This window comes from Arvicola amphibius, chromosome 3 (genome assembly GCF_903992535.2).
Source record: "Arvicola amphibius chromosome 3, mArvAmp1.2, whole genome shotgun sequence".
NCBI classification, from domain to species: Eukaryota; Metazoa; Chordata; class Mammalia; order Rodentia; family Cricetidae; genus Arvicola; species Arvicola amphibius.
Genome location: NC_052049.1, coordinates 7,137,784 through 7,161,774, shown reverse-complemented (window position 1 = coordinate 7,161,774; position 23,991 = coordinate 7,137,784). Strand labels below are relative to the sequence as shown.

The window sequence follows — 23,991 nt, the reverse complement described above, 5'->3', positions numbered from 1 at the left end:
TCTTGTTTTCAAGAAATAGAACTTACACATACCAATTTCGACTGTAGCTACAACTGTTAGAAAAGAAAAAAATGAATTGCTGTTCTTAGGTGAATTTTCAAGTAATAAGAATACACAGGCTAGGTGTGGTGACACATGCCTTTAAACCTAGCGCTTGGGAGGCAGAAGCAAGTGGATCTCGGTGGGTTCAAGGCCAGACAGGTCTAAAGAGTAAGTTTCAGGACAACCAGGGCTGTTATACCACAAAGAAACCCTGTCTCAAAAAAATAAAACAAACAAAACAGAATAAATACAAGAGGAAAAACATCATTACATTGCCCAAACTTCACTCTCAGAACCAATACTCACGTTGACAGCATGTCTAGCGGCAGTGTCAGTAGTGAGCTCACGGAGCCAGTAAACAAGCACTTGTAGATGCGGCCTGCAAACAAAGGCATAGTCACAACTAGCATCACACACTCACACAAGTGTGTGGCTCGAGGAAGCAGAGGTAAAGTGGAACATTACCGACACCAAGAAAACAAGCATTCTTATTCTTTGTATGTCTGAGTCATATTGGATTTAGTTTTTTATTTTCATGTGTATGTGTGTGTGCATGGTTGTCTGAGTATGAGCACCCACATACCATGGTGTGTATGGAGGTCAGAAGACAACTTTCTGGAGTTGGTTTTCACACTCTGTATACCAGTAAAGAGGGAGCAACCTCTGTTCAACTCTAGGAACCCATATAAATCTGAAGGAGACACGCATTCCACCAAGTTGTTCTGACTTTTACACACACCATGGTAAAACAACACACACATAGAAAATTGTTTTTAAAACACTTTTAAAATGCATGCATACATACATACACACATACATACAGAAAGACAGTTTCAAAAGATCTCAAAAAATATCTTAAATTATAAACATGGAGGGTAAACACAAGGATATAAGAATTCACTGCCATCCCTTGCCCTCTTATTCAGAAAAGATAGAATGGTTTTTAGTGAGAGAGGCAGAATTCTAGAGAGAATGTGCTAACAAGACTACAGCTTTTCAAAGACTAAGGAGACACTGAGGTTTTCCTTCAGAACACTTCTGGCACATTTGTTTAAGTACTGTCCTTAGTCTTATATCAGACATTTTCATGAGTTCAATGGCTTCTTTTACAGGTCAAGTCAAAAGGACAGACTAGTAAAGAGTACCCATAATGGAAATTACTCAGGGTCCTATATAAAGGAAACAAGCACGATCCCAGTAAGACTCACAAACCATCGTCAGTAGGTAAATGGGCTGAGCAGCATTAAGACTCCATAAACCTCTGACATGTACTAAGAAAGAGAGACGGGGAACAGAATCATAGAGTCTGGAGGCTGGAGAGATGGCTAGCGGTTAAGAGGTCCTGAGTTCAATTACCAGCAATCACATGGTGGCTCACAGCCATCTGTAGTGGGATCTGATGCCCTCTTCTGGCATAAAGTCGTGCATGCAGATAAAGCACTCATACATTAAATAAAAAATTAAAAAAAGAAGAGTCTGTAAGAGTATATATTATAATGATGCATATGTGTATATGCAAAGTCAGGACAGAAACCAAGCTTGTTAAAATGAACTCAAGCGTTCACTTGTGCGCAACTATGCGGTCTGTTGGTTTTGAGAAAGGCATGCTGTCTTCCACTTTAACTGAAAATTTCCTTCTGTTTCATTTCCTATGCTCCTTGTAGACCAACCTGGCCTCCCACTGGGGATCCTCCTGCTTCAGCCTCCAGAGTGATAGAATTAAGGTGTGCATTACTTAAAAGTTTAAGGTGGCACACATTCTGAACACTTAAGTCTAAGGAAGTGTCTGTATTCTGTTCTTCCAACTGAGTATATTTGGAGGGGTTGAGGAACTTAAAACTGTCATATCTGGAACTTGACACTGTCTTCTAGCATTCAACAAGCTGATTTTATATCTGATTTTCTCCACTTTGTAGGACAATCTGGGAGTATAATATCACCATACACCATCACCACCCTACCTAGTTCTGGAAAACTTGAGGCTATTTAGGCGTGTAGTCTCCTTGCTAACAGAAATGAGGAACTCCTCATCTCCAATAATCTTACCCTGTAGAACAACAAGCTATGCAGTTACTAAAGTGCCAGCTCCAGCTCTCCCATAGCTCCTCATTTGTCTCACACTAGAACTGCGTTGTCTCTGAGTTATAGCACAGGAGAGCTCACTGGCCTAAGTCACTCTCCATCAGTGCTTATGGTCTTCATCTTCATAGGCAGTCAAGCTAGTTTTAGTTAAGGAGAGAAGAGGATGTAAATTACATGTACTTAAAACCCTTGCTTGTTTTATTTTTATTTATTATTTTTTTTTTTTTGGTATTTTTTCAAGACAGTGTTTCTCTGTAGCTTTGGTGCCTGTCCTGGAACTAGCTCTTGTAGACCAGGCTGGCCTCAAACTCAGAGATCCGCCTGCCTCTGCCTCCCGAGTGCTGGGATTAAAGGCATGCGCCACCACCGCCCGGCTCCCTTGCTTGTTTTAAAGTCCACAGAATCGTATCTATAACTCTGCCACTCATGAATTATCAATACTGCTCTATGTCTTTAAGAAAAACACCTAGGCCGGGCGGCGGTGGCGCACGCCTTTAATCCCAGCACTCAGGAGGCAGAGGCAGGCGGATCTCTGTGAGTTCGAGACCAGCCTGGTCTACAAGAGCTAGTTCCAGGACAGGCTCCAAAGCCACAGAGAAACCCTGTCTCGAAAAACCAAAAAAAAAAAAAAAACCAAAAAAAAAAAAACCCAAGAAAAACACCTTTCCCTCCTCCAGAAACAACTCAGTGAGGACATTTCCTAAACAAGGTCTTCCAAATATATGATAATATAAATCAAATAAATAATTAAACATCATTCACAGTATTAGGAAACATAACTAAAATAGCAAATAGTTATAGAATGTTTAAATGACTCCAGAAAAGTTATGACTACTCACATGCTGTAAGAGGAACAACTCCCAACCATGCAAAGGCCACAAGTGTATAATGAAACCAGTATCGTATTGCAGTGCCAATACTTGTAACCAGTCCAGCAAATATGTCTTGGATTGGTAGCCGTGATGGCATATCTGGAGAATAAACTGTAAGAAGAAAAAAATATGCAGGATTTCATGAGAACTTTTAAATGACATAATTCAGAAATACAAAGTAGAGATATTGCGCTTAAGTGTTTTTCTATAAGGCACTGAAAATCAAATCATTACAATAATACTACATTTATACAAGACATCTATTTATACAAATCACAACTAAAATATGGAAATGAACAAAAAAAGGCCACTGAGCAGAGGAAAAAGCAGCAGGAGGAAGAAATCTAACCTCCCCTGCTCACACAGCCTTGAATTTCAAGCAGAGTCAGTTTACACATATGTAACATGTAAGCCATACAATGATCTGGCTTCTCAAACTATAAAGGATTAAGAAAAGGTAAGAAGTGCAAAAGCAATCTGAAGTATGTTATCTCAGAACCCCCCAAATGCAGGCTTAGACACAGCATCCCGACAATCCTGGGACAGTCATTTCATGAGGTGTCAGCCAACCCTCATCCAATTCTAACATCTTACTTTAATTTTCAAACAATAAATTCAGACATCTTTGTGAAATGTAATTCATTCGAGAATAGTCCCACGTTTTAGAAAATATCTTCACAATTGTTTCAGTAAAAACTGCTATTTACTAAAACTACTCAGGATAATATGCATTGTCTTTCAAACACCTCTTTTCTCCAATGGAGCAAAAACGGACAAAAACAGGGCAAAAACAGGAATTGTTATATAAAACCAATGGTCTAAAATTTATAAAACAGAGCTCGGGGAGGGGAAAAAAAAAAACTAAAACTAGACTAACCAAAAAGACAAGGCTGGGGTGTATCTCAGACAGAAAGTACTTGCTTAGGTTTAATCCTAAGCAGTCAAAAGATAATACAAACAAAACATTCAAAAGCAGTGCCACAAAACTATTCCTCTACAAACATAAGGAGTAAGACTTAAATGGCAAGTCTGTCCATGCCGCAGATCCCCCAGCCGACAGTATACTTGGTGTAAAGAACAGCAGAGTTTCCTGGGGAAGGACTACAGAAAACAGCCCACAAATGTCAGAAGAGTATGCAAACAAAGGGTGTTTTTATTGGTCTCAAAGTAAAAGTCCACAGGGTATTTTCTACCAGTCAAACTTCATAAAGAATTTAATCATGCAGTCTTAGTTTGCTATAAATCTTCACAATTAATAATAAGATTATACATCAGAGAAAATAAGGACTATGAACAAATACAAGTGACATTTTTTACTAGCAACGAATAAAGAAAACACAGTAACTTTAATTATCCATGCTTGTCAGATATCAAGTAAAACTAGTGATTAAGTTACAGTATTTGCGCTGAGAAGGACAAGAGTCTTATAAAAAATCAGGTGCAATGTACAAGGATCCCAGCCAGCATGAAAAATTGTGCTTTAGATTTTTAGTAATTTGCCAATACAGTGCTGTTTATTCAATAGACACAAGTATTACAACTAAAATTTTAGACATCTGAAAAATAGTTATTGAAGCCTTACAACACGTGAGCTTAAAAGTTAGTTTACCAAGGCTGGGGAAATAGCTTGCAAGCATGAAGATAGCATTAGGCTCTCCAACATCCACAGTATGCATGCTGGGTGGGCATGGAAGCCTTGTTCTGCCTGTATCCAGTGCTCAAAAGGTGGGGACAGGAGATCTAGCTGGCTAGACTTGTTGAGGTGAGGAGTTCAGGACTTAAAATGATAATATATAAAATAGAGGGGGGAAAAAAAAACAAGGACATGCCAGCCAGCCATAATGCCACATGCCTTTAATCCTAGCACTCGGGAGTTAGAAGCAGGTCTCCGGGAGTTTGAGCCTGGCACGTACTACATAGTGAGTTCAAGGACAGCCAGGGCTGTCCCTGTCTAAAAAAAAGGAAACCCCACATCTATCTCTGGCAACTCAAGTGCACTCGATACACATGCGTGCACCCACACACAAACACATACACCCCTCCTACACACACGTGCACCCGCACAAACACACATACATAGATATTTTAAAAAGTTGGTTTCAGAAAGAAAAACTGCTCTAAGACTCGCTCTTCACCACTGTGTTTATTCTCACAGCTCCAAATCAGAGGAGTTGAAGCTGAACAGCTGAACGGCATTAGATTCTGATGAACTCAAGGCATCACTGTTTCTGCAGAGATAATAATGTTTCTTAAAAGGAAGAAATGTTGACACATACTGAGAATGTATAGATGAAATTAAAACTCAGAATTTTTTTTTAAAAAGGACAGCCTAAAAAAATTAAAGACTATAATAAGAAATGAGAGCACAGATAAAAAGAGACAGGCCATGTGAGTTGAGAAGTAAGTACAATTGCCAGGCGGTGGCAGCACACACCTTTAATCCCAGCTCTCAGGAGGCAGAGATTGGCGAATGTTCAAGGTGTGTTCGAGGCCAGCCTGGTCTATGGAATGAGTTCCAGGACACACTGCATAGCTACTAAGAAACCCTATCTTGAAACAGCAAAAAAAGAAAAGAAAAAGAAAAAGAAAAAAAGAAAAAGAGAAAGAAAAAAAAGCAATAGAACTAAGTGATGGGTTTTCACAAGCACGCACAATACCTCTGTGTATGTTTACACTTGTCTGTAACTAAGCAAAAACATAAAGAAAAATGAAAACGGCCCACAAAACAAGCATGAGTATATGAAATTGAAAGATGACTGCTTTTAAATATCCTAAGTGCAACAGTTTTTTTCTATTACTATCAAAGACAATGAAGTTGAAGATTTTTGTTTTCAAATTCTTTAAACAAGCTGGGCGGTGGTGGCGCACGCCTTTAATCCCAGCACTCGGGAGGCAGAGGCAGGTGGATCTCTGAGTTCGAGACCAGCCTGGTCTACAAGAGCTAGTTCCAGGACAGGCTCCAAAGCCACAGAGAAACCCTGTCTCGAAAAACCAAAAAAATAAAAATAAGAAATAAATTCTTTAAACACCTTTTGTTGCCAGAAATAACAAAAGAAAACTGTAGTGAAAATGTCAAACAAACTTACTTGGTGTGAAAGCAAATCTGTGCTTGCATAATTCACAGTATTCTTTTCGACTGTGTTTCAACCATTGAACTAAGCTGTAATTACAAATACATTCATGAATACAATATTAAAAACAAAACTTTAAGGTTTCATTGAAAACTAGTGCTTTTATTAAAATTTTTGTATCATAGACCTTTTATAGTTTTCAGTATTTCAAATATGAAACATTTTAACTTTTTATCTGTGCCTTCTAAGAGTATAAAACTTAAAAACAGATAATACAAATTAGTATACAATATATTAATAAAAATATTTAATTAGCCAAAATTCTAACCTCTTCAGAGCTAAACGAATACCGAATTAACAATTAGTTTAGCATTAGTTTTGATACTGGTCTCACAAGGCTCACAGCTGGTAACCAGGTCTGAATTCCCATTCTCCCCTTAGCAAGGATATGTGCTTAGGACAAATCACTCAACCTGTCAGTGCACCATTTCTTCACCCATATAATAATGTTCCAGAAAAGGAGTTTAAGATATGTAAAGTACAGAAGACAGTTCTTGGCATAGAATGGTGAATAAGCTATAATTATGCCACTCGAAATCAGAGAAGCATAATTCTTTCCATGAACAAAACAAGTTCTCATGCTAGAAATAAACAATAAGCTGTCATTACCATATCCATAATATACCAAAATTGTTTGGTAGTAACTATGGGTAAATACTTAGTCAAACTATAAATTGTTATAGATTTTTATAGTAAAAGTTTTAAATATAATGAATTACAGGTCAACTTCACTGAAATGATCACTTTTATTAGAGATGACAAAATTGAATTTAAGAGTTATACAATTTTCCAAATGACTTACCATTCTTGATGAATAAACTTAATACTGCCAGTACATACACAAGGATGATAAAGAGGTTTCTCGGGTGTTCCTTCTGACCGACACACTCGACATATATCTAATAACAGAAGAAAAATGGAATTACCTCTGGTTATGATTTTTATATAAGAAGACCAACAAAACAAGAATATTTTGTGCTAAAGATGAAATCTATCACATCAGTCAACAGGATGAAGATCTAAAAACTGTGATGGAACTTTTATTAAGGACATATCAGACCCTAAGAACATTCCTTCAAAATGCATAAAGACAAGCTGTTCCTTAGAAAGTGCTGTATATAAAGCTGAAAATAACAAAAAACAGTTTCATTTATCTATACTTACATTATCATGTAACAAACACTCAATGAAATAAGAAGAATCAGGTCACCTAGCCACAAATATTAGTGTTCCTACAGTGTACCTTTTTAAAGTCTAAATCCAGTCCTAAGGGCTTAAGCACCACAAAAACATCTGAGAGGAAAGGGGAAAATGAACCCAAAATACACTGACATACATGAAAATGCATCAATGAAGCCTGCTGCTTTGTATGCCAACCTCAAAATTATTTTTTAAATATTTATTTGTTTGTTTGTTTGTTTATTATGTATACAATATTCTGTCTGTGTGTATGTCTGCAGGCCAGAAGCGGGCACCAGACCTCATTACAGATGGTTGTGAGCCACCATGTGGTTGCTGGGAATTGAACTCAGGACCTTTGGAAGAGCAGGCAATGCTCTTAACTGCTGAGCCATCTCTCCAGCCCTCAAAATTATTTTTAAAATAAAATTATTTCTAAAATTAAATTTCAGCGAGGAGAGACGGCTTGATGGTGAAGGGCACACTGGCTGCTCTTCCAAAGGACTCGGGTTTGTTTTCTAGCATCCACTTGGTAGCTCACAACTGTCTGTAACTCCAGTCTCAGGGGACCTGACACCTTCTTTTCTCTGCCAGCACTAGTGGCATGAGCATAGTACATGCAGTCAAAATACCCATACACATTAAAGGAAAAATAATTTTTAAAATAATTATATTTTTTAAAAAACCATGTCTGAGGTCTTAGGACAGCAACAGCAGAGGAACACACAGTACATTCTCTTTTCTTGCTTCACATACAAGGAATGAAAGTAGAAACAGATAAGCACACACACTTGTGTGCACACACATCACTAGGACCCAAGGAAGGTACCTCAGGACTAGCAGACTCCTACCAGGGAAAAGGGAACCAGGAGCTTCTTTAAGTAGGAGCTATAGGAGCCCAGGACGTGCATCCCAAAGGGCTCTAGGCACACACACATGTCCTGCCCTCCCATAGCTGTAGCCTGCAAGCCGCATGGAGGAGACTCTTGGGAGATCTTTGTGCTCTCTTGTTCATTTCCTAAAGCTCCTCTGCGTTCCACACACTGAAATTTCACTACTGCTATTACTAGTTTTCTCAGCCATCCCTCACCACCAAGTGCCAATTAATCCCAAGAGCAAGTATCAATGTTCAAAGGGGCAAAGACTTTTTGTTTCTGGCTGCCTGTCTTAAGGGGAATTCCTCACTCAAAGGAAAAGAGCTATGACTCTGATCCCTGCTTCACTGAGAGAGGCTGTGGTAGCCTTTGGATTAGAAGACACACAAGAAGAGCATTACGGTGCACCAATTCTAGCCACCTGCGAACATTATAGACTTGCTGGCTGTTCATTCTTGAGTGACAAAATGCTGCTTATCCAAGCCAAGAGACACCAAACACTCAGGAAAACCTAACTGGTCACTACACTACTCTCTCTGGTTACCAAGCAACCAGACAAGTCTCTTCACCAATATGGAAAAGTCACACTTCCTTGCCCACAGAAGAGCTATCTCATAGCTCAGTCTCTGGCAGAGTTCAGTGAGGCAGCACTCACTGCCCTTTCCTGCTTGGAGTTAGTAATATGCATGCCCCTGCCTTTTTTTGAGAGAGTTAGTTTAGCAAGGGCTCCACTGTGAAAACGAACCAAGATTCCCCATCACCTCCATTCCAGTCACTGCCACAGCACAAAGTGCAACCAACACAAAAAGGTGACAAGGTCATGCATGGGTGTTTACAGCTGAACAAGGTTATCTACAAGTACCAGAGCCACTAGTGTTGTGGACGCAGATTAACTTTAAAGTTACCAGTTTTCCAGGCAGGAGATGAATGCTGCCCAATGTCCTACACACCACCACCAAACTGAATACTGACAGAGGCATTCATCACTATAGATCAACCAAGGGGACTGGATGGTGTGAATTGATACAGGTGGATCAGTACCAGATATGGATCCTGTATCAATGGCTCCTTTGAGAATGCTCCATGGGAACAAGATGTAAAGAAAAGAGCAGTAACAAAGCTAGGCTCATATAAATATAAATATGGATTGCCACATCACCCACCCTCCAGGGAGAAACATGGTGACAGGTCGGCTACCAAGTATGGTTTTGGTAAAGCGAGGATGCAACTCACTGGTACGCTGTGGTTGGCAAGAGACAAGGACTAGCGTGAGTGATAAAGCATATGGACATGGTTGATCAGTTCAAGGCAACACAATTCTGTGTGCTGAGAAAGCTGTGCTGGAGACAAGACGATGGTAAACCCCAGGGGTGCTCCTGTGCAGGAGAAGGACTGAGGTGGGGAGATCTTAGGAGGCCCAATACACACCTGGCGAGGACACTGATTTTTCAGAAGGTCTCCATCCTTCTCAGAGACAGACCAACAAACACAACGCCATACACAGACAACCTACTCAAACTCAAACCAGTGCTAATGTGTAGCAGAGAAGCTGGATCCTTGGAGTTCTGTAGTCCCTTTCTTATTTAGAGAACAAAAAGTCAGAACTAATTTTTAGAAATCCTGAATATTCTCTTTTAGTCACTGGTGAGCCCATTCTTTCTTTTTTCTTTTAAGACAGGATCTTAATCTGTAGCCCAGACTGAGCCCAGACTCAGTGCTCTCCTGTGACAGTCTCCAAATGCTTGGATTATAGACATAAAACACCACATCCAGCTTACAGTGGTGTTTGTAGAGGGCACATGATATGATATATTGGATGATACCACAGATATTTTAAATCCAGCTGTTGTTCTATTATTTATTACACTTAAAGACAATTGTAAATATAAACTGGAAATGGTGGTACCTTCCTTTAATTCTAGCACTTAGGAGGCAGAGGCAGGCAGATCTCACTTGAAGACAATCAGGGCTACATAAAGGGACATCTCAAAAAAATTGTAATATAAAATATACCCACTCTTCTCAATTTGGGGGATTTGGAAGATAGAGTTTTATGAAAAATAGTATTGCATTATCATAATGAATATGGTATTTAAGTAAAATTAAAAATGGTTCCATTTTATTTTCTTTTTAAAAATATTTATTTATTATGTATACAATATTCTGCCTGAAGGCCAGAAGAGGGCACCAGACCTCATTACAAATGGTTGTGAGCCACGATGTGGTTGCTGGGAATTGAACTCAGGACCTTTGGAAGAGCAGGCAATGCTCTTAACTGCTGAGCCATCTCTCCAGCCCCCACTTTATTTTCTTATGTAACAAAGTTCTTCCAAGGCCTTTAAGAGTATAAACATTGTGTTAAAACCTTAAAAGTTTGAGAGCCAGGCAGGGCCACGGTGACAGCTCAGCAGGTAACAGCATGACTCACACAAGTCTGACAACTGATTGTGACCTCTGGAACTCAGTAAAAGCTGCATGCAGTCACCTGCATCTGCAATCCCAGCACCTGTATAGCAAGATGGACGGTGTAGGCGAAAACTGCCTGAAAGCTCACAGACTACCTAGCCTGGAGTACACAGCACAACAGCAGAAATTAGTTTCAATACAGTTGAGTGGAGGAAAAATCAACTCCTGAGCGCTATCCCCTGACCTCAGTACAGGCACCGCAGCACTTGTGTGTGTGTGAACAACACGCACCTTTGTTTTTAAGAGCCACTGTTCATTAGCAATTGCTCTGATACATTTTTTAGCTCTTTGAAGAAGGTGGGAGGGGTCAGATAATGGTAATGATCCTTTCCAAACAAACATACGTGAAATTATTAAGGCCTCCTATAGTTAGACTAATTCTATGGGAGAAAAAGTAAGGTAATTGTAGACTGCTCATCCATTTTGTTTCAAAACCATGGAAATCACTTTATAATTATAAAACAAAATTATATCAAAATGGGAAATAAGCAATTCCTAAATGAAAACACAAATTAATAAACTCAAGCATATATCATAACTAATCACAAAAAAATTAAGACACTTTAAGATAGCAGTATGGAGCCAGTGAGATGGTTCAGCAAGTTAAAGTACTTGCTATGCAAGCCAGATGTACCCATGTACATGTAAAAAAGAACAGACTCCACAAAGTTATCCTTTGACCTCCACTGAGTCACATCCATGCCCACAGATACACACACAATAATAAACAGATACAGCACTAAAAAAAATAAATAAATAAGAAAGGAAGGGAGGGAGGGAGGGAGGGAAATACAGACAGACAGACCAACCAGAAACGGCTGGAGAGAACGCAAAGGCTTAAAGCATTTGCTACTCTTGTAAAGACAACTCACAACTCTTAACTCCAGTTCAAAAGCATCTGACACTTCTGTGGGTACTGGCACACACAGGTACACAATTATTCAAGCACACACACGCGCACGCGCACGCGCACGCGCGCGCGCACACACACACACACACACCAAATAAAATGAATAAATCTTAATTAAAAAATTAAAGCCAGCAATATATTCATACATCCCTCATAGACTATACTCTAAGACAGAGGAAATGCAAAGAAATCCTACACATATTAACTGTTTATAGAAACAAAAAAGCAGAATATAAATAATATTTGTGGTCATAGGACACTGTAAGAAAGCTCTAGTATGTGGTTAAACTTAATGCATACAAGAAAATAGGAAAATTCATGCTAATAATTTTCTCATTTCACTGACCCATCTTTTTATCTTTTTAGCATAATAAGCACTGCACTGGATAAATTGTATTCGCAATAGTTCCATCAGGGGAAGAAAGAGAAAACTTAAATAGTATTTGCCTCAACATTCCCAAAAGTCAACAATCTAATTCAGCTTCTACCACTGCACCCAAAACAATGCCACATGAAAAAGAATGTGATCCTAGCCATCCCTCTGCCAATGAAAGTCCACAAAACATCAACCACCTAACAAGTATACAACCCACCAAGATTTTTAAAAAACAAAAACAAACAAACAAAAAACTTATTGTGACTACAGCTTTCACAAATAAGGAACCATTTTTCTCGCCCTGTGGTATCGGGAGGGGCCTGCCAGGGATCCGGAAATCCTAAAAGAGCAACAACAAAATCAAAGCACCATGACTAACATCAAAAGGGATCAAAGGGGGAGGAAGGAACTTTCACTTCCAGCTGGTGGTAATGACAGTGCCTCTTCTACCTGCACATCATAAAAAAAGACCTGTTTAAAGCAAACCCCCAAACATTTTAGTAAGAATGAGAGGCTACACACAACCAAAAATATCCACAATCCAACTCAAAAATCACTCATGCTAAGCATAAGTAAAACCCCAGCCTAAATGAAAAAAACACAACCAATAGATGTTAACATGGCAGCCATCATAAAAATGATTCTGGCTGGGTACTTTAATACCAGCACTTGGGAGACTGAGGCAGGCAGATTTCTATGAGTTTGAAGCCAGCCTAGTCTACAGAGAGAGTGCCAGGACAGGCTCCAAAGTTACACAGAGAAACTGTCTCAGAGAAAAAAAAAAAAAAAAAGAGAAGAAAAAAGGAAAAAAAATGATTCCATCAGCAATAACAAACATATTTAAAAGACATAAAAGATCAAGTTTTGAGAGACATAGAAGATAAAAAACCCAGTGTAAATTTTGAATAAAATAAGCAAAACCCAAAAACATTTACTGGAAAAAAATATAAATGTAAGATTTGACAATAGAAGCTTCTCAATTTCAATAGCGAGAATACTTGAAAGACCTTAGTGACTATAACAAAGTATATAACATTTCTGTCAACAGAGCATTAGGAGAGAAAGGAGGTGGAGTAAACAAAACTTTCTCTTTACCCACAGCAAACAAGCACCAAGACCAGTGAGTGCCCCACATATACTAGCCTTTCTTACATGCACAAATCAATGGAGGTGCACTCACACACACAGGGTAACAGGAAAGGCTAAGCAACAATAATAAGGGAACAGGCAATCATCGTAATAACTGGTAACAGACTCACAAGCATCAATAATGATTAAGTAAAGTGAGAGATTTTTGCATGTGACAGCATCACAGCTGACTGTTAACTTGGGTGATAATGAGGAATGGGTGGTCAGCATAAACAGTGCAGAAGCACTAGGTGGAGGGTGCCTCAGCCTAGACACAAGTTCATTAACCTGACACTGACACACCAGAGCTGAATCTACCCATTTGTTTCCTTAAGTCACTCTTATTGTATAAAAACAAGGACAGGCAAGGTCTCAAGTAGGAAAAACACTAAAGGGATTCTAAAGTATCAGTTTCCCACCAACAATTAAGGATTCTTTACCAGTTATATAATGCAAGAGTTGACCATCACTCTTTATTGCTAAAAATATAAAATTTTAGCCAAGTGTCTTTTCCACTAGCTCCATTTATCCTCACAGTTACATATTAAGTACTTTACCTACTGAGTGAGCCATTTCTCCAGTCCTGTTTTTTTCTTATAATTATTTTATGTAAGATGATCTGAAGAGCTCTCAGTTCTTCTGTTAATGATAAATGTGATGATTTCAGAATTTACTATTATTACTAATAGACTTTTATAGAATAGTCAGACTTACAAAAATTATAAGAGACTGTTAGAAAATTCAGCACGTAGTGTCTCTTATTATTAATTTCTTATTAGGATTTGTTACACCTTCTTTAATTTAATAACCCAATACTGATACATTATCATTGAGGTCCATCGTTGATTCAGAATCCCTTAGTCTTTACCTGATGCTCTTTTCCTGTACACTCACTCCATACACACGCCATATACACTTAGTAGTCATGTCTCCTTGGGTTTCCTCAGATCTGGGAGTTTCTCACTTTTCCTGATTTTGATGACCATGACTTGAAAAGCTACTGTTCACCACCCTACACTGGAAACGGTCTCGTTCCTCACTGGTTTGGAGCAGGGAATGAAGGCATACACACTATCACTCTCACATGCTACCCTGAGCAGACAGCAGCAATATGATCCACACAGTGTTACCGAAATATATTGTTCTTATTTGTCAGAAAAATGTTCACAATTTGTAGCTTCAACATAATAGACAAATATTAAAAATGTATAACTGAAAACATTATGCTGGATATTTTTAGTTAGTCTATACACAACGATATAAATTGTATACTTTTACCTTATGGATTTTTTACTATATATATAGTTCATTTAAAACTATATGTGCACATAGAAAAATGCAGATTAACTAAACAAAGCAGAAATAAAAAATTAAAAAAATAAATAAGGTCACAGCCTAAAAAATAAAATGTAAAAATTGGTGCCATTATAATTGGTTAGAAGAGAATTTGCTAAGATCCAGAGGATGGAGGACACCAGGGAAACAAGGCCTTCTACACACAGCATGATAGATATACATACACAAGCACTCACCGAGACTGGGGCAGTGTGCACATGGCCTGCACAGGTCTGAAACAGATGGGGTCCTAGAGCTGAGAGAAGCAGACAAACACGCCATCCCTAACCCAGAAGCTAGCAGCAACTGATAACCACTTGCAACTAAAAAATTAAGTTTTCCCCAAGGGGGTCTCCCTGGGGAAACAAATCACCCTTAAGGGTAGGTAGGCCCATGGCACCAGTACCAACACAAAATGAACTCGACAACTTTGGAGGGCCATTGTCTCATAATGCTGTGTTGGGACTTTTTTCTTTTCTCTTTTTTTCACCTTACAAGTCCTTTGCTTGTTTTCATGGGATACCTGTGTGTGCAAACAAGTCTGTCTCTGCGTCTATACGTGTTTCCATCCTTTTTCTTTAGCTATTTTTCTACCGTTGGTTTGTGTTTTATCTCATTATTATCCCTTAGATACCCACTGTTTTCCTAAGTAGAGACAGAAAGGGTATGGATCTGGATGGGAAGAGAGATGGAGAGGAACGGGGAGGATCTGGGGGAAGGGGAAACTGTAATCAGAATATATTATATTTTTAAAAATCTATTTTCAATAAAAAAGAAACAAAAGTTTCTCAAAGTAGCTAGTGTTTTTGCTGCTACTTTACAATTATAACAGAATAAAATATTTTAGCCGCTCAAATTCTATTTTTAAAAATTTATTTTTGCTAAGTATGATAGCACAAAAATCCTAGTGCTTAGAAAGTGGATATCCACAATCGGTCTCATCCCCATAGAAACTTTAAGGACAACCTACCTAAGCCTATGATACCCTGTCTCAACCTTGGCTATGATCCTCAAATTCTTTGCCTATGAAAATGTTATTTATTACTTAATTTGGGAAGCAGGCCTTACACATTGTTGAAAATTCCAATCCCCAGGCTTACAAGGAGCTCAGCTGGTAATAGCATTGCATTTGAAGCATAAGCCTGGCCAGCCCCCAAAGCCATATAAAACTGGAGGACAAGAAATGACTCTACAACCCTGTCCTCTGATTCCACATTCCCATGCATTTAGATCACATACAGTAATAAACATTAAAATTCTGATTCCTTGTGTATGTATTACCTTTCCAGATTACTATCATTAGAAACCAATACATACATTCACCTCACTTAAAATAATAAACATTAAGATTCTGATTCCCTATGTATTACCTTTTCAGATTACTATAATTACAAAACAATAACCTTTACTGTTATTCTTGGAAGTCTGGAAACTACACTTTCTGGCCTCCTTAAAGACTAAAACTGTGTTAAGGTTCTGTCTATAAGAAGCACTTCAGAAAGCAGGATGAAGGAAAGAAACTTTGTACAAGTCCAGTCTGAACAACTGGCAGAGACAGCTAATTTACAGGTACAGGGCTCCAACCTGTTAAAGAGGTTAGGAGGGGATTCTGCCAGTAGCTTGGGGGGGGAAGAGTCAGCAGCAGAAGCAATAGCTACTCTCAGCCTAAGTTACCTGAACAACACTGAAGCTCCTTCAGCACCCCTTTCTCAGTCCAGTTCTGTAGGTAAGGGGTGCTGGTGGGCATTTAAGAGGAAAAGGGTGCTTTCCGCCTCCTGCTGCACGGCGGGTGGTTTAAGGATCACTTTCCCACAGTCCCACTTCGGACCTTACACAGCAACAGAGGGAACACTTGTTTGGTCAAGTTATCAGATCATTTTAGCCACCCTATTTAGAATGTCAGAAATACAATTTAACTTTTTAAAGTATAATATACTTTATATACCATGAAGTTAAATGTAACTGTGCAAGACAACAATCAAGTTCTTAACAGTTGTACACCATGACCACCTTTACACAACACACCATGTGGCAGAAGTAAAGGAAGGTCAGAAAAATAAAAAAGGCTGCAATACTGGGGTTAAGCAATAATAAATAAAAGTAGAGGAAATGTGGCCAGATGGTGGTGGTGCACACCTTTAATCCCAGCACTTGGAAGGAAGATGCAGGTGGATCTTTTTGAGTGAGGCCAGCCTGGTCTACAGAGTTCCAGGACAGCCAGGCCTACATAGAGAAACCGGGGGGGGGGGGGGGGGAAGGAGTGTGTGTGTGTGTGTGTGTGTGTGTGTGTGTGTGTGTGAGAGAGAGAGAATGACAACAAAAAAGCAAACAAACAAACAAAAAGGTAGAGAAAACGCTTCACTGATGTCTGAGCCTTCAAGAACTGAGTATGCCTGCTTTATCCCTCCCACCAGAAACCTCTCAGATATGACTAGATTTGAAGAGGTGGTTATGTCACCGTGTAGTTGTTAGTGTGGGACTGAGACATAGATCTGTGCAGGTGGAGACCACATTAACACACATAGGAGAGGACACCACCTGTCAACACCTCCATGCAAAGCTTCTGTCCGGCAGGACAGTGCTCAGTTAGCACACAGCCTATGGCACTGTCGTGGTATTTGACAAGTGGAAAACTAAAGCCATTATCAACTACTGAGTCAAGGGTTATACTGACCTGCTTTATGTACATTCCATTCCCACTATCTGAATTCAAACTTCCACGGTCCACTAAAATACAATAGACATTTACAAGAAGCTTCCCTGGTGAATGACTTCTTATTCCCTTCTAAGACCTCATTCTCCATCACACTATGAGTGCTCTTCATGTCCTTAGGGAAGAATGGGATAAAGGAAACTGAGAAACAGCCTCTGGGTAGCACAGCATTCACAGCAGCATTCCAATCAGCTCAGCCAGGCAGCAGGCATCCTTTGGAACATCTGGCCAGCTGAAGACAATGCAATCAGTTTTGCTTTTTTTATTACCTTTCCCACCAACACCTTGCTTCTTGGATCAAAATGAGTTAGTCATATTCTAGCTCCCAGAAATTCGGAGTGAGCTCCTAGTACCAAACAAGTCTACACAGGGAAAGTAACCAGTGACAAAGTGCCAAGAAAGTTTGTATGTTACCTCTGTTCTAGCTAAAGGGAACTTTTCTAGAGGCCCTATCTCCTAAGAGGGCTACAGACAGTCCCTCACTGGTGCCCCCTAGACAACCACCACAAATGTCTTCATGATGTACCTGTTATCCCAAAGCTCATTCACCCCCCCAGAGACATGCCTTCCTAGTGGTTTCCTGACATTCTGAGCATGCTTGTACCTTAGAAGCTACTCCTGCTCTACCCACAAAGCATTTGCAGGGACAACTCCTCCTATGCCCTATCTATTGTGTCTTCTGCTGTCAAAACTGTAGGCTCTTCATGCTTGCTATTCTAAACAACACATGGCACCTTCTATTTATACATGCCACATAGTTTATTTGATACTTGTTTTCCCTTCCTCACCTACTAAATTAATTGGATTTAAGCTCTATGAAAAAAAAGAACCTTCTTCGTTTGTTTCCTTCCTAATTCAAGTACACCAACTGTCTGGACTCAAAGATATGCCAGACGAATGCATGCATGCTTGGTTCACAGGTTGTGGACAGGATGAAGCAGGCGTGTCTGGAAACAGGTGAAACATTCTAAAAAAGGAAGCTACCTGTCTGACTCTGACATCAGTCCATCTTTTTTAATGCCTTTCTCCTAAACTTAAACCACTCCAAGTTTTTGCCATAATGTTAAACAGTGTGATCAGTCACAATACAGGTCACCTTCATACTTTTAAAAATGAGGATTTTCCAGGGCCAGACATGCTGGTGAACGCCACCGATCTCAGGCAGCACTTGGGACCTCTCAGCCAGCCTTGTAGTGATATTTCATTCGCATTTTAATAAATAAAGCTTGCCTGAAGATCAGAGAGTAAAATAGTTCCATTAGTCAGCCTTACAGACCAGGCAGTGGTGACACACACCTTTAATCCCAGTAGCCATACTAGTTTGCCGTAGAAACCAGGTGGTAGCGGTGCTTGCTTTTAACCCCAGCCCTAGAGAGGAATATAAGAGGGTAGGAGACAATCTCATTCTGAGGATTCTTGGAGGCAGAATCACCATTTCAGACTGAGGTAGAGGTAAGAGTCAGTGGCAGGCTGTTTTGTTTTTCTGACCTTCAGATGGAACCCCAATATCTGTCTCTGAGTTTGTATTAATTATGCTACACAGCCTGATTTACATAGTGAGTTCTAGGGCAGCTAGAGCTATAGAGATCCAAATAAATACACACATTTAAAAAACGAATATTTTTCATCATAAAGCACAAAACAGAACTTTTAGTTTCCCACAAAAATATGAATAAATGTGTGTTATGTCCACTAGTAGTTATTTAGCAAAATGGAAAACAAAATGCATCATCGGGCTGAAATATAGCATTCATCTGTAGCAAAATATTTAATATTTTTATGAGAGCTTCAGACATAAGTTCTTAATTGCAACATCTATTCCAACACTGTAGCACTTTTCCTTTAAGAAAAACAATGTATCTTTGAGCACAGTATAGAAATGGTTTTCTGAAATTTAAAAATCTCAGTGCATTGCAGGATTAGACTCCTGACCCATAAAAGGAAGAGGACAGATGGCTAAGTTCTCCTCTAGCTTGAAGTTTAAAGAAGTGATGCCAGTAGTTTACGTAACACACCTGTACTCCTGCAAACTATATACAGATGAGTCACCTGCCAAATACACAAGTGAACTGAAAACTTGCTGATTTGACAAACATATAATTCAATATACTTAGTACTTTAGCAATCTTTAAAATCTGGTAATTATGCTGGGCGGTGGTGGCATGGGCCTTTAATCTGAGCTCTTGGAAGGCAGAGGCAGGCATAACTCTGAGTTCGAGACCAGCCTGATCAACACAGCTAGTCAGGACAGCCAGGGCTACACAGAGAAACCCTGTCTCAAAAAACCAAAAAATATTAAAAAAAAAAAAAAAAAGGAAATCATTTACTATGAACAGAAAATTATAAAATAAACAATTTACTGCAAATACAAATATTCCGGGCATTACAGCATTGTAGATGGTCTATCGGAAGAACACAACATGCTATTGTTAAGAGTAACATTCAGTTTCTGTGGTGGATCATTTACCCACCACAATCATTTTTCATAGAATGGTTTTTAAAAATTAGCATTTCCTTAAATAGGAGATAGTATTAACAGATTTTTTTAAGAGTTATTCTTTTCTTCATGTGTATGTGTATCTGTTATGTATGTTGGTATACAAGGGGCAAGGGGGTTGGGAGGTTTGCCCTAAGAGGCCAGGAGAGTATGTTGGCTCCCTTGAAACTGGCATTAGAGGCACTTGTGAGACACCTGACAAGGGGGCTGGGAAGTAAACTAGGGTCCTCTAGAAGAACATGAAAAAATAAAAATGAACGAACTTTAGTTTTTTTTCTTAATTTGTGTAGATATTTTGCCTGGATATATGTCTGTTCACCAAATGCATACCTGGTGCCCTTAGAGGTCAGAAAAGAGCAATGAATTCTCTGGAACTGAAGTTACAAACAGTTGTGAGCTGACATGTGGGTGCTAGGACTAGATCTCAAGTCCTCAGGAAGAGCAGCTAGTGACCTTAACTACTGAGCCCTCTCTCCAGCCCTGTATGCACTCTTCATGACTGAGCCCTCTCTCCATCCATATAGTATGCACTCTTACTAACGGATATTTAGATAATCAATTGGTGCAGGGCGGTGGTGGTGCACACATTTAATCCCAGCACTCAGGAGGCGGAGGCAGGCGGATCTCTTTGAGTTCAAAGCCAGCTTGGTCTACAAGTACTAGTTCCAGGACAGGCCCCAAAGTTACAGATAAACCCTGCCTCGAAAATAAATAAATAAATAATAAACTATCAATTTGTGAAGTCATGGAGCTGGCTCACCAGGTAAAGGTGCCTGTTACTAAAGCTAACAACCTGAGTTCGGTACACAGGACACACATGGTTGAAGGAGAGAATCAACTCCCACAAATTGTCCTCTGACCACCATTAATTGCACCATGAAATGGGCTTACACACACACACACACACACACACACACACACACACACATGCTCTAAATAAGTAAATGAATAAATAAAAGTAGTAAAGAATTTAATTTGCTCTCTGTTAAGTCATACTTTCCAAACACAAAAAACCAATAAACTGCCTCTTCGCAGAGGACCTGGGTTCAGTTCTCATTACCCACAGGGAAGCTTACAGATATTCAAAACTCCAGTTCCAGGGGATCCAATGCCCTCTGGCCTCTATGGCACAGCATACATGTGGGGTACACACATATACATGCATGCAGTCAAAATACCCGTAATAATAAACCTTTAATCAAAAATAAATCTTTTAAAATAAATCCCCTGCAGTAACTAAGCAGGGAAACTGCTGTCCACAAGCTTCTGCCACCTTCACTTTATGTCATAAAGTACCCTCCAGCTATTTCAAGTCAATTTAAATGTGAACATTTCAAAAAGACTTCCAACTTGAAACTTTACAAAAGTGGACATGAGAACTATTAATTTCACTTTCTTGTGCCTAGAGACATGGCTCATCAGCTGAAGTGACCTGATGTTCAACTCCTGGAACCCACTTGGTGGAAGGAGAAAATCGACTCCCATTGGTTGTCCTTTGACTGCCACATACATACAAATAAATAAATAAAATATCAAAATTAACTTTCACAAATAGTAGTTACACAGAACAGCTGAAAAGTAAGGTCTTGCTAACTTATACTACTGATTCATCCTATATAAACGAAATCTCACTGCAGAACAGGTGATAAATGTCTAAGTATGAGATCTCACGTGAGTGTGAATCTTTCTCTTGCCAGTTTCTACCTGAGTGAACCTGGCAAAGTTAGTCAAGCTAAACCTTAGTTCCTTCTTCACCAGAATAATAGCAGGTTTCTGCCTTCCTGAACATGTGGACAGAATTGAGAAGCAAGATACAGTGTTTACTAAGGGGAAGTACAGAGTGACTCCTTGGTAAGTATTAGTTACTTTGAGTACGATATCAAAAATCAACTTTAAGCTGGGCAGTGGTGGCACACGCCTTTAATTCCAGCACTCAGGAGGCAGAGGCAGGCGGATCTCTGAGTTCGAGGCCAGCCTGGTCTACAAGAGCTAGTTCCAGGACAGGCTCTAGAAAGAAACTACAGGGAAACCCTGTCTCAAAAAACAAAACAAAACAAAAAAAATCAACTTTAAAAATCACTTCTATCTTATCCTTAAGCACTACATGACACCAGAGACCCTCAATTTCTCAATCCCTGAGTAATAATAACTATGGTCATACCATAAGTCTATGCAAGTACTAAGTGCCCAGGTGAGAAGAATCAGGATTTCGTATAACATGCTGGTACAAAGCAAGTAACATACTCATGGCTTACTAGATTAATTAAAATTTAAGGAGCAAGAGAGGTGGAGCAGCAGTTAAGAGCACTTGCTCTCACAGGGCAGGGGTCTGTGCCCCGGCACCCACACAGCAGCTTACGGCCGTCCGTACACGTGAATAAAACACTCGGGTAGGTAAATGGACGAATAGGGAGAATTCTTTCTTAGAAGACAAACACCGAATATTCACTAAAAGGATGTGAAATCTACGGAGATGTACGCTTACAGGATAAACCTGGGTGACTGTCAATCTTCAGGAGTTTCATTTACAGTCTTTCCAAAAGTGGTCTCCAATGGCAACCAGCTTCACTCGCTGCACCTAAGAGCCACACTGTAGCCTAACGAACTGACAGCGACAAGCAATGACAACAGGGGCAACTGTCCCCTACTACCTGGTGAACCTTAAACAAGCTATTAAAATAAGCCGCAATTCCCACAGCCGTGAAAGGTTAACACACGCATTCTCTCCCGGGCCGTAGGAACTTCAAAGTGAAGGCTCCTGAGCAGGTTCTGTAAACTAGACAATTTTATTAAGGAAAGACAATTTAAAAAAAAAAAATCAAGTTTTACCAACTCATCACATTAACATAAAACTTTTTATTACTCTAATGACTTCAATACAGTGCTTGATTCAACCGCATTGAAAGTTGCCCAAATAAACCATTAGGCAGGAAAAAGACACTCGTTCTAACAAAAACATACCCGAAGTGTTAAGTATCCGCACTGGTAAGTAAGTATACGATCAATAATTTCCTCTACAGACCCGCTGATCAATCAGCGACTCTACAAACGTGAAAGCGCTTTGAAAACACCCCGCCACCGTCTGGGCGGCATCTACTTTCTACACTCACGTCCCTCCGTGTTCTGCGCTCATTCCCAACAACCACATCCACGAGACACGCTCACAAACCAACCGCCCCTGGCTCGCTGGTGTCAAGCGGTAAAAGAGAAACGTAAACATTAGCAGCCGTCCCTCCCATGGCCTCTCAGGGCCCTTGCCTCCCGGGTCAGGGCGATGCACTTTGGGGTAAGGTGAGCCGAGGGCAAGGTGTTACAACATGGGTGGGGAGGGGGGGGGTCAGGCCAGTTCAGTCCCCTCGGCCGTCATCACCTGACCGTGGATTTTCCGCGAACTTTCAAAGTCAACAAAGAAGTTCTGTGGCACAGAGGTAGGGCCTCCAGGACAATCGGCAAACACCAGAACACAGAAGAAGGGAAAAAAACAGTGGGGGATGGGGAGTGGAAAACGCCCCCGGCCTCCGCACCGCCGCCCCCTCCTCTACGGACGGCGGGGATGGCGGAGGCTGAGGCCCTGGTGCCCGGCACCGTCAGATCCCGGCACCCCAACGTCTCGGGCACCCCACTTCCCGGCACCTCCGTGTCTCAGGCACCCCACTTCCCGGCACCTCCGTGTCTCAGGCACCCCACTTCCCGGCACCTCCGTGTCTCGGACACCCAAGTCCAGGCACTCCCGCGTCGTCGGCCGAGGGAACCGGCGGGGGGCGCGCAGAGGGTCACCTTCGGACCCGAGCCCGGGGGACGACCGGCTCGACCCGCGCGCCCGCCGAGCCGCCGAGCAAACCGCCCCCCGGGGGACGCCGGCCGCCGCGAGCGCCCCGGCCCCGACTGGAGCGCGGGCGCCGCTGCAAGGGCGCGGGCGCCGCCGCCTCACCTTCCTCGGCGGTGTCCATCTTGTCTGGGGGGCGGCGGTGACGCAGCCGCGGAGGCGCCCGCGACCCGGCAGAGCCTTCGGGCCGAGGTGGGGGGGAAGGCGGGAGGGGGGTCGGACAGGGGAGGAGGAAGAGGACGCGGGCCGGGCAGGTGCGTGCGCTCAGGTGCGAGACGAAGCCGGACGGCGGGCGACGGGGAACAGGACAGCGGCTGACAGAGAGCGAGCGCCGCGGAGGGGGAGGGGCGCGCAGCCGAGAGACGGGCCTGGGCGGGGCGCGCGGCGGAAAAGGCGGGGCGCCGGGGCTCCAGGCGTCACTTCCGGCGCGCGCACTCGGCTCGCTCGCGGCGGGCGGCAGCGGCGGTGGCGGCGGGAGAGGAAGAGGTGAGCGGTCGTGCTGGCGAGAGCTGCGCGGCACTGGGGCTTGGAAGCCGAGGCAGCGTCCCGTGGACGTGCG

General features: G+C 41.2%; 1 protein-coding gene across 3 annotated transcripts in view; it reads right to left on the bottom strand.

The window, feature by feature from the left end:
* Marchf6 (membrane associated ring-CH-type finger 6) overlaps positions 1-23,762 on the bottom strand; it is a 63,883-nt gene extending 40,121 nt beyond the window's left edge. For 2 of the 3 annotated variants that reach the window (XM_038324241.1, XM_038324242.1), the window contains exons 1-5: positions 23,538-23,762; positions 6,930-7,026; positions 6,083-6,156; positions 2,964-3,107; positions 349-421 (exon numbers count right to left, since the gene is read on the bottom strand). In XM_038324241.1, the coding sequence (XP_038180169.1) occupies positions 349-421; positions 2,964-3,107; positions 6,083-6,156; positions 6,930-7,026; positions 23,538-23,556 (407 nt within the window). In that variant the 5' untranslated portion in view covers positions 23,557-23,762. Of the gene's footprint in view, positions 1-348; positions 422-2,963; positions 3,108-6,082; positions 6,157-6,929; positions 7,027-22,567; positions 22,779-23,537 lie in introns of those variants that run through there. The other variant, XM_038324243.1, reaches the window with a different exon arrangement.
* Between the last annotated feature and the right edge of the window lie 229 nt (positions 23,763-23,991).